The 10,864-nt window shown below is 41.8% G+C and overlaps 2 protein-coding genes across 2 annotated transcripts; both read left to right on the top strand.

Annotated features, from left to right (window-relative positions):
- The first annotated feature begins 217 nt into the window (after positions 1-217).
- Positions 218-3,478, top strand: LOC139945569 (cytochrome P450 2J3-like). Its single transcript, XM_071942962.1, has 4 exons — positions 218-688; positions 1,169-1,785; positions 2,387-2,714; positions 3,052-3,478. Exons 1-4 carry the CDS (start codon positions 325-327, stop codon positions 3,231-3,233), a joined length of 1,491 nt encoding a protein of 496 aa, XP_071799063.1. The 5' UTR covers positions 218-324; the 3' UTR covers positions 3,234-3,478.
- Positions 3,479-5,528: 2,050 nt separating this feature from the next.
- Positions 5,529-8,838, top strand: LOC139945571 (histamine H2 receptor-like). Its single transcript, XM_071942963.1, has one exon. The coding sequence runs from the start codon at positions 6,656-6,658 to the stop codon at positions 7,793-7,795; it is 1,140 nt and encodes a 379-aa protein (XP_071799064.1). The 5' UTR covers positions 5,529-6,655; the 3' UTR covers positions 7,796-8,838.
- The last annotated feature ends 2,026 nt before the right edge of the window (positions 8,839-10,864 follow it).

Consider the following 10,864-nt stretch of genomic DNA (forward strand, 5'->3'; position numbering starts at 1 on the left):
GAAATTGAAAAAGTTGCTTGACTTTTTCTGCAGCCAGTCTTGTGATATGGGCGTGGTATACGATCGGGCTTATTACGTCACCAAAAATGTGGCCAATGAAAACTGTGTGTGAGTTTTATATTAATGGATATTGTTGGATCGCCCACAAATTCGTATCCAATAACATGTTGTTTCAGCCCTGCATTTGTAATACTGATTTCATACTCGTATCAACAGAACATTCCAAAAAACGGTTTGGAGTTTCTGCAGACGGAAGTTGAGAAACAAATAGGGGCCTATCACATTAATTCTAATTGTGTCTCACGAAAAAAACAAGTATACAAAATGGCGTTCCAGTTCTTTGTGTTTAACTTGATGCCTTACCTCCCGAGCGTTCGAATCGCCTTGGTATTCATGAGTGCACTACTCCTCATGAAAAGCTTCCTAGAGCACCGACGGATCCATCGCAACCTCCCACCGGGGCCGTGGGGTCTGCCCCTTCTCGGGGCAACCTTCCGGCTGGGCGTGAACCCGGCCCGCTCCCTGGAAAAGATGAGCCGTGAGTACGGGAAGATTTTCAGCCTGAGAATCGGTCCGAGGCTAACGGTAGTCATGGCTGACACTGAGTTGGTCAAAGAGGCGTTCGGTAAGAAAGCTGAAGCAACAAGCGCGAGGGAGAACTTCACGCTGGATTGGATGGACACGTCCGGTAAGCACTTAAACCATTCTCATGTAATTGATCTTTTTTTTTTTTTTTTTGCGAAATGTTTGAAGCGCTCGTTTCAAAATTAAGGTAGCTTAAAATGCACTGGACACTATCGGTAATTGTCAAAGACCAGTGTTCACAGTTGGTGTATCTCAACATATGCATAAAATAACAAACCTGTGAAAATTTAGACTCAATTGGTTGTCGAAGTTGCGAGAGAACAATGGAAGAAAAAAAAAACACCCTTGTTGCACAAATTGTGTGCATAGATGGCTCAACATCGAGGCCTCAGCTGAGGTCTCGGAATAAATCTTTTTTTGAATTTTTGTTTTGCTTAATAGTGCAAGCATACACGTTATGAATTTTGATTGTTAGGCCTTGAAGTTAAAACATATCTCCTCTTTAATTACTTTATATCTGTGTCTTGATAATTGTATTTTTGTCTTCAAAGAAATCTGAATATTTGCTAAATTTACCATACAGGTGCGTTGGTCAGTTGCAGCGGCAGTGACGTCAAACCCCTTCGCCGTTTCCTGCTAAGTTCACTCCGGGACTTTGGTCTCGGTAAGAAGGGGTCGGAACTCCTAATCCAGGACGAGGCCCAGCATCTATGTCAGGGTTTCGGAGCCACGGACCGGGAGAATTTTGATCCCAGCGATCTGATCCAGATGGCCGTGGCAAACGTCATATGCTCCCTCTGCTTCGGCACCCGGTTCCCTTACGACTCCCCGGAGATGGCAAAGCTAACCACGGGTCTACGGGAGGCATCACACATCGACGCTTTCAGCCTCACCCGTGATGTCCCGCTCCTGTTCCTCGCTCCGAGTTTCAAATCGTTCCGGGATGGTGTGCTGGTCTACCGGAGCATGATGGAAGACATCCTACGGTCCCACGTTAAGACATTTGATCCGGGTAATCCTAGGGACGTCGTGGATAAACTACTCCGGGTGATTGCTGGTAATGACAGCCCCTTCTCGTTCGGAGCAGACCGGGTCTTCCGTACCATGATGGACATGTTCGGTGCGTCCGTAGACACGACTGCTTCGAGTCTACAGTTCGCCGTATTGCATATGGCACTCAATCATGAGGTGCAGAAAAAGGTACAGACGGTATCTTTAGTTCGTTTAAAGGCACATGGACACTTATAACTCACAATTAATGTTAGTATATAACTTGTTAGAAAACAAATGTTGATGGTATAAAATATTGTGAGAAACGGATCCCGCTGAGGCAACGCTTGCCGTATTGCACATGACACTCAATCCTGAACTGAGAAACAGGTATTGATGTATAGCTTTAAGTTCGTGTTTAAGGCACCGAACACATTGACAAAGACTAGGTATTCTCCTTTAGTTTTTCTAACATATATGGCATGCATAAAATAACAAATCTGTGATTTTGTTTACTCAATTGGTCATCGAAGTCGTAAGAGAATATTTCAGGGGGAGTCGTTTCTCACAATGGTTTGTCAAAAGCTCTCCGATCCCTTGTCCGACGAATACTTTTTTAGGCTATAACTTAGTTTGAGTAATTACCAGTGTCCAGTGGCTTTAAAAGCTAAGTACACAATGCGTTTTGGAAATGTGCGATTGTATTAATCCTATAAATGTAGACGTAGACAATAAAACTAACCTGTGAAAATTACGTTTCAAATTGTGGTAGTGTTTTTGAGATGTTGTCAAAATGAATGTCTCTTCGCAGGTTCGAGATGAGATTCTGCAAAAAATCGGCAACGACAGATTACCAGGCATTACCGACCGAGACGTCCTACCGTACACCTCCGCAGTCATCAACGAAGTCCTCCGAATCAGCCATCCTGTTCCACTGAGCATACCCCACCGCGCTACAAAAACCTTCGAGTTAGGTGGATACACCATCCCGGCAGGGACGGACCTCGTATCCCTCATCTGCGCTCAGAATAGAGATCCGAAGACGTTCGCGAACCCGGAGGAGTTTCAACCAGAGAGGTTTCTCTCTGAAGACGGGCAGACTGTCGTCTTGCCGAATACTTTCCTGCCCTTCGGCGCTGGTAAGCACTATTTCAAACTTTACCTAAGGGTCTTGTCCCACGAGGCAATTTACTGGCAACCTGTTCAACGCAATCTCATGAAAGAGAATCCACGTTGAATATTATTGGCAATCGAAAGACATAATTTACTCATGTACTACGAAGGTGGTCGTGTAGCATTCACGGCACTTATAAGTACGAGCACGTAACAAGTTTAAAAAAATATATAGTTATAAAACAATAAGATAATACAAAATGCAGGAATATTATGTTCAATTGTCTTACTTTCGTCACCAATAAATTTATAGATATTGACCTTTGACCGGTTGTTTGTTTGTGTTTCTCTTTCCTCTTACAGGGTCCCGGATGTGTATTGGCGAGGGCTTAGCCAGATACGAATTGTTTTTATTCTTCACGGCCATGATGCAGAGATTCACCTTTGACATCTCACCGGAAGCTCGTAAAACCCACAAAGCCCTCTTTGGATACTTCTTGTGGTATCCAAGCAGTGTACAGATCCGAGCTACGCCGAACTTTTAAAGGGTTTTTACGCCTATTTGTAGATCAAGTTTTTGGCCATGAAAGAAATCCCTACTTACTGTGAATGAAGATTGATGTAATATAGTTTATCTGTAGTAGTTTCAGCTTCATTTGTCGTCAAGGTTTTGAGAAAGAAAAAAAATCAATGTTTTCAGGAGACTAGCGTTGAAAATCGTTGTCATGCTAAAACAATGTTCGTCTTATTTGCCTTTTCTTTTTTATTCATGTCTCAAAACTGCAGCACGTCAGGATACGGGAGCTTTCCATGTAATTTTGTAGACGATTGTGTTTTGTGTCGTACAAAAAAGTACTTAAAAGGTGACAGTTATATGCCTACAGCATAGCAACTCCTTCGTTCTACAATGGTGTGAAAATTGTGTCAGAAATCTGGTAGTTTGATATGACTGGGTCTAGATTGTCAAAAATATTCTGTGAACCTTTGAGCGGGTTAATGATAAGCTTTTTATGCAAAACTTTGAAACCTCTGTGTGTATAATGATACAATATATTAGATGCCCGCATCGTTACCCTGACATGATCTTGCCTCGTTGGCACAAACGGGCGGGGAATGATTGTTTTGGGAACGACGCTGCGAGCGAGCATCCAATACTATTCATATTGGAATCCGATATGAATTTGCGTACGGCAAAACAGTGAGGACAGGTGACGCGTTTCACCAATCGAATCACAATGATTTCTCTTGATAAGTGGTTTTAACTTAGTGTTTACAATAATTCACAAGCACTTCTGACATGAATGAAAATAACAAGCTGTTTTGACTCTGTGATCTTTGTATTTTACCGCATTTATTACTTACGATTGTGAAATAAATGTTAATAAACTGGAGAGGGCGGTGTTGCATATTGACGGAACTTACTATGTTGGTCATTCCAGACCTTGTCCTCTTAATCCTTTCCATCTGTGTTGCTTATTTTGCATTCTTGTTCTATGCCTTGCTTAGTTTGAGGGGTAGTCGCGGGTCCTGTCAAATAATTGGTTACCCCGTTATGTATTAATGTCTTACTGCGCCTACAGGTTATTGTGTTCTCTACGCCTGTTATATAGTTACAAGTGACTTCAATCGTTTTTTTAAATAAAATAATGTCATTGACAAGTCAAAGTCTTCTTCTTTGTCATAATTTCTTCGTTATCTGCCTTGCCATCTAACCCCGTCTGGACCCCCATCTCAACCATCACTTCATCAACACATCTTGCACTTTGCGGCAGTGCTTTTTCTATGTATGCTCCTATAGCTATCAAAGGGTGCCTGGTTCCTTCGTCACAAACATGTTACCCCGTTTGTTTACCCTGTAATTTCTTACTTATCAATCTCTTCACTGTAACTTTTAAAAAATAAGTGACTTTTTATTTTTGCCTTGAAAGAAATAGTTCGTGGAAGAGTCAAAATAACCTTTAATGTACTTCTTCTTATTATTCTTTTTCTCAATCCTCTTTATTTGTTTTGTATTCTGCTTTAAGGACTTCCTGGTATTAATATGTTTTTACTTCTTCTTCTTCTTCTTCTTTTGTTAATCCTTTTATCTTTTATCCCCTTCAATTTTGGCTTCCCGTGCCGTACAAGGTCTTAACCTAAACGGTCAAACCATCTTTTAATGGCTTTATAATGGCGGGCCATAAAGTAGTGGTCGTTTAATGGAGTCCAAAGTATGATTCCGGCACTGAAAATACTCGGAATCCCATTGTATTAAAGAAATCCTTCATACAGTAACTTTCCGTCCTCATTGTGAAATTTACTCAATCAGTGTTTGTGGATTAGCTGAGAGTTAAGTGGTTCTTTTGTCTTTGCCTCTTGATTGAGATTGTTGGTAAGGCCATCTCGGTCATTGACTGAACGAGAAGGTCATGTTTAATGGATAGAAATCTCATCACATACACAATCAAATACTTAAGGCACTCCCGATGAAAACAGAGAAGGGGGTTTCCTAATATTGGGCAGTAATTGGTTCGCTGCTTTTGTTCAATGTTCAAAGTAATGCCGATTTTTTTGTCTTTCCGTTTGTTTTTCTTTTTTTGCATGAACGAAAGACATGCTTGGTTGAATGCTACTATTAGAGCAAGCACCATGAACACTTATGTGGTTACCGGCACTATAAAAGACGTCATAAATGAGTTAAATTGTAATTTAAAAGTACAGCTGCCTTCATAAGAAATGATGCAAAACATTTTGTTGCTGAACTTTGTCCGCTTGAATTTCAATAGAGTTAAGCAATATACATCGTTGAATGTTTTAAGATGTATGTTTTAGTACAGGTTGATGGGGCGGGGGGGGGGCTGAACAGTTGTTAAGCCTACGCCAATCCAAGTCCGTAGTAATCTTTTACCCACATTTTGTTTAACTATTATGGCATACACTGCATGCTGCATGCAGACGACCGAAAGTTCAGCTGGCAAACCTTGGACCAATCAAAACACATAATAGAAAGCCTACGTCCTGCACGTTTATCCAATGAAATCAATTGTATCAAGTGAAATAATTGGTTCTGCCAGCCAGATCTAGGTCTTCCTTCTCAGTGAGGACACTGGGTATGCTATTGACGCCATATGCAGGGGGTCTATGAAAAAAAAACTTCTTGACGAATAACAAAAGGCAGAATCAAACGAAGAACGCCCCTTCAAAAGGCCTCGTCCAACAACAGAGGGCGCAATTTAGGAAACCGTTCTGCTGCTATGGTCAGCAAAACTTTGGTGTATTAAACACAGCCGTAAGCACGCAATCAAACAAACCAATCTACTAGTCTACTTTTGCTGCTTAATTTTTAGCCGCCAAAAAAGTAATTAAATTTTCATTATAATAAACTGTAGTGGCGCCCACATCTTATCAAATTATTGTGTAAGACTGAATTGCATGAACGAATAAATACTGACGATGCCTTAATTTGATGGACGCAAGACTGGGCACCAATTACCCATAAGTTCTCCTTCGTTATCGTTGTGTAACTTCGAAATCGCCCAAGATTATTCGCTTCATTAAAAACCAATTACAACTTTACACTCGTTTCATAATACGTGTAATTCAATCATGCATTATTCATAAGCATACACTGCTACGTCACCACGTAACTCGGCCCACCGTCTCACAATTCATAATGTTGATTTTTTTCTCGTTTCCCTAACCTTGCAATTGTCCAATATTGTCCTCGTCATTAACCAATTACAGCCTAAAGAACTTACACTCGTTTCATAAAACAGGTGGTCTCATTCATCATGCATTATTCATAGAATCCACTGTGACGTCACCGCGTAACTCCGCCCACTTTCACGAAATGGCTGATTGCGCCGTTTACTATAAATATCTGTTCTTTACGGTTCGTTCATTTGAAGTGAGACCGTCAATGTGAGAAACAATAAATTCATCGAAATGCTTTGAGGTGTGATTTGGTTCACAAGAGCGAATAACAAACATGGAAAACATGTCTGTAGTTTTGGACGGGATGAGCGACTCGCCTACCGGGTTCGAAGAGGAGCTGACCACCGTGGTTCTAACGAATTCAACGGGGTACACCAACCAGACGACGGCCGCTACTCCGGCCGGGGTGTCATCGGATCTGTCCGGTAGCGAACTGGCGAGTGTGATCATCTACTGGGGTATTGGTATCCTAGGTTTGATCGGCAACACTCTAGTGTGTGTGATCTTCGGACTCTTAAAACAAAGAAGGAGTCAGGTTAACTTGTACATTCTCAACCAAGCCTTTGCAGATCTCGCTACGAGTTTTCTCCTGATTGCATTCGGCACCACGAGGGTTTACAAAGCGAGGATGACAACTGATGGAGGTTTCGGGGAGTTCCTGTGCCGCTTCTGGTGGTCTCGATTTTTCCTCTTCTCCTGCTTTGCCGTCTCGGCTCACAACCTCACCTTGATGTCTGTGGAGAGGTACGTTGCGGTAGTCCACCCGTTGCAGTACGGGAAACTCTTCACCCGCCGTAACACTAAGATCAGCGTTCTTATGGTGTGGTTAATCGCACCGATCATGCAGTATATTTTCGTCATATTCCAACATACTGTCTCCAAAGGACGCTGTGCCACCCAGCCGTCATGGTCCCCGACTGCCGGTACGGCAGCTGGGGTTACCCTCTTCGTATGGGAGTACTTCATGCCGTGTTTGATCATGTCCTACGCCTACACAACCATCGTCCGGACCCTCCAAAAGAAGGAACGAGCACTAGCGGTGTCACACCGACAAAACAGCGAAGCGGCGTCAACGCGTGGGCCGTCCAAAGGCCCGCAAGCTGGCCCGCAAGCACGGCGTCGCAACGTGACTGTCACCCTCTTCACCGTCTTCATCGTGTACGTGCTATGCTGGACACCGAACCAGTTTACCTTTCTACAGTTCAACCTCGGCGGTACTTTGAACTTCGACGGCCCGTGGTATCTAATAACAGTTATTGCTGCTTTCGTAAACTCTTGCTCCAACCCGTTCGTGTACGCGCTGATGCACAAGCAATTCCAAGCTGGACTGAAGCTTCTTGCTCGATGTCGAAAAAGTAACGCAGTTGCCGATTCGACGCATGATCGCAGTATAAATGGAACTGTATTGGACTAAGGTAAAAACAAACGAATAGGTCTATTGAACGTTTCTCTTTGCATTATGTTGAGACACAAACTGTCAACAAACAACGTTTATGCAATGTGCTCATAATACCCACCAACATGATTGACTCACCTATAGAAAAAGTAACGCAGTTGCCGATTCGACGGATGACCGCAGCAATGGAACAATTGGACTAGCTAGAAACAAACGAATATAAATAATATTATGTCAATTGAACGTTTTCTGTGCAGGATGTCATACGCAACAAACTGTCACCAAACATCTTGTATGCAATGTGCAAACAATCTTCACAGACAAAACTATATGACTCCATGTCAAATTTAAAAGTGAATCCCCTTCGTTGACATTTAGCATCATGCACCGGAAACAATTAATGAGTTTTATAAACTCAAGTTAACATTATGAAATTGTGCCTCCTGTTTGTTTGTAAAAAATCAAAGCAAATGGCCAGTATTGAAGCGCGCGCGGAATAAAGAGCTAATATTTATTATCATCAGTTGGCGTAAGTTAATTATCAAAATACTGCACACACGACTCGCAATTTATGTAATCCTATGGCGTTACCAGTTTTGTTTGTTTGATTGTTGTTGTTATTTTTACGTATTTGTTCCTGTGCGTTGTAAAAAGCACGTTAAATATCCCACTCATCGCTAAGATAAAGGGTTCGCTCCGGACTGTTCATGGCTGTTGCTGCTGAATGCGCCGTATCACCTTGTAAACCCATAATGTGCTACATAATTGGATCTCAGAATTAATGACTTCAAGTAAAAAAAAAAAATGTATAAATGGAAGTGTCATTGAAGTGTCGTGGCCGAGCGGTTGAGAGAACCGAATTCAAACTCTGGTGTTTCTGACCATCAGCAGAGTGTGGGTTCCAATCCCCCAGCCGTGACATTTGTGTCATACAGCAAGATACTTCACCTTTGATTCAATATGTAACGCATGTAAAAGAACCCATTGAAGTTATCGACAAGAGAAGGGGTTCAGCCCGGTGTTCCTGGGGTGGATTTCACAAAGGTAGTCCTACCTTAGGACAAGTCCTAGGCAATGCTAAGAGATAGGACCAGTCCTAAGTTAGGATGAGTTACTGGTCCTAACTTAGGACTGGTCCTATCTCTTAGCATTGCCTAGGGCTAGTCCTAAGTTAGGACTACCTTTGTGAACTCCACCCCCGGTCCGATCGGCAGTAAGTTAAACCACAGCACCTTGTAAAAACATAGGATGGTGCTCTCAGAATTAGGTCTCATAATTTAAATTCAGTCCCACACCTTGCAGGAAATACTGTATGTTACAGCGCCGGAGCGTCACTAGTGACGGACATGTGCGCATGTTATTAAATACTTGAGCGCCTACGAGTACCACGTTGGTATATATGTGCGCTATATAAGACTTCGGTATATTTTCTTAACTGTAAATGTTGAACCATATAATTGTACCCCTTGTTAAACCATATATATATTTTGAAGTTGGTAATATTTTGATTGATTAAAAAACCTTCGATTGTTTCGTGGTTCTTTAAAATCCGTGTGTGATGCTGTTCATTACTTTTGTTGCATCTAAGAATCTGAGAAAATGCAGGTTGCAATAGTAACTTTTATTCGCGGATAGACTCTTATCATGAGTATTTTTGTTGGTGTTGTTTCTGTGGTTAATTCGGGTTGGGTTAGCCCCCCCCCCCCCCCCACCACCCAACCCTGAACCAAAATAATCTCTTCTCTCTACTTGCAAAATTATGTATCGTGGTCGAGCGAGCGGTCTACAATGTACTCGGGGTCCGTAGTGCGAATCCTGGTCTGGCAATCGCGACACTTGTCATTGAGCAGGACACCTTAACCTTAATTGTTTTTGTCCGTCAAGGAGTCCATAATGGGTACCAACGGCAGCTGGGGAGTAACCCGCAAAGGACTTGCGTCATATACAGTTTGAACATAAATACTCTCAGTCATTTAAAGCCATTATACACTTTCGGTACAGAAAGAAAAGAAGAAAAAAAACCAACAGATTTACAAATAATTTACAGGGTTTACAGATGGTAATGGTGAAAGACTTCTCTTGAAATATTATTCCATGGAAAGCTTTACTTTTTGAGAAAACATTAAAACAATATCAACTCTCGATAGCGAGAATTACGGATTTATTTTGAACACATGTCATGACACGGCGAAACATGCAGAAACAAGGGTGGGTTTTCCCGTTATTTTCTCCGGCCTCTGACGACAGATTGAGCCTAAATTTTCACAGGTTTGGGCCTTTATATATAAGTTGTCATACACGAAGTGTGGGACTTGGACAATACTGTTTACCGAAAGTGTATAATGGCTATAAATGCCTACGATTTTTTTTTTTTTTTTTTTCTTTTTTTTTAAGAATTCCCTTTTTCGAATCGATTTAGAGAAAAACAGAGTTTCGCCACTAAACGGCACTGTGGCAGTGGCAAGGTTGGAAACCGGATACACGAATAACGGCCTCGTGAGCAATTATTGGCTCAGAATAGGTCGACCATACTAAGCCAGGCACCAGGATATACTGCTCCTGCTCCATGCAGCTGCATAAACATGTTATGCACGAGATCCAGAAGATGGTAACATGGAAAGTAGTCTATTCGATATTAATTCACATTCGATATGGGGCCAGAGCTTTGCAGACAGCAGAAATATGTAAAAAACATCCCGACAACATAAAATTAATTCGCTATGGCCGTTTGCGCTTAAAAACAATGCAAACACTCCTTATGAATTCATTTATTAAAAACAATGCTTAAAACAAAATTATCTTACGTATAGTCGTTTTGTTATGTCAAAGCGATGGTGGTACCACACCACAAAATTCAACTGACCTTTAAGCCAGGATTTAATTAGGGGCCCTCTTTCGAACCATGTTATTTTAAGAAATTTTTACTCCGAATACTGGAGCATGTAAATAAATGTAATGGACACAAATGGATTGAGTCAATTTGACCTTGTAAAGAGAAAAACAATCTACAGCATGTGTGAGCGTCCCAAAATGGGGGATTTTGGAACGCTAGGTGGCAGCAGACTTAACAGGTCAATGTCCACTGTT

The sequence above is a fragment of the Asterias amurensis genome, chromosome 12 (assembly GCF_032118995.1).
Source record: "Asterias amurensis chromosome 12, ASM3211899v1".
In the NCBI taxonomy this organism is placed as follows: Eukaryota; Metazoa; Echinodermata; class Asteroidea; order Forcipulatida; family Asteriidae; genus Asterias; species Asterias amurensis.

Bases quoted from the DNA above. Each gene is read 5' to 3' on its own strand.
- LOC139945571 (XM_071942963.1), top strand. From the start codon at position 6,656: ATGGAAAACATGTCTGTAGTTTTGGACGGGATGAGCGACTCGCCTACC.
- LOC139945569 (XM_071942962.1), top strand. From the start codon at position 325: ATGGCGTTCCAGTTCTTTGTGTTTAACTTGATGCCTTACCTCCCGAGC. The intron at 1,786-2,386 runs GTACAGACGGTA...GTCTCTTCGCAG, and splicing joins ATCATGAGGTGCAGAAAAAG to GTTCGAGATGAGATTCTGCA. The intron at 2,715-3,051 runs GTAAGCACTATT...TTCCTCTTACAG, and splicing joins TTTCCTGCCCTTCGGCGCTG to GGTCCCGGATGTGTATTGGC.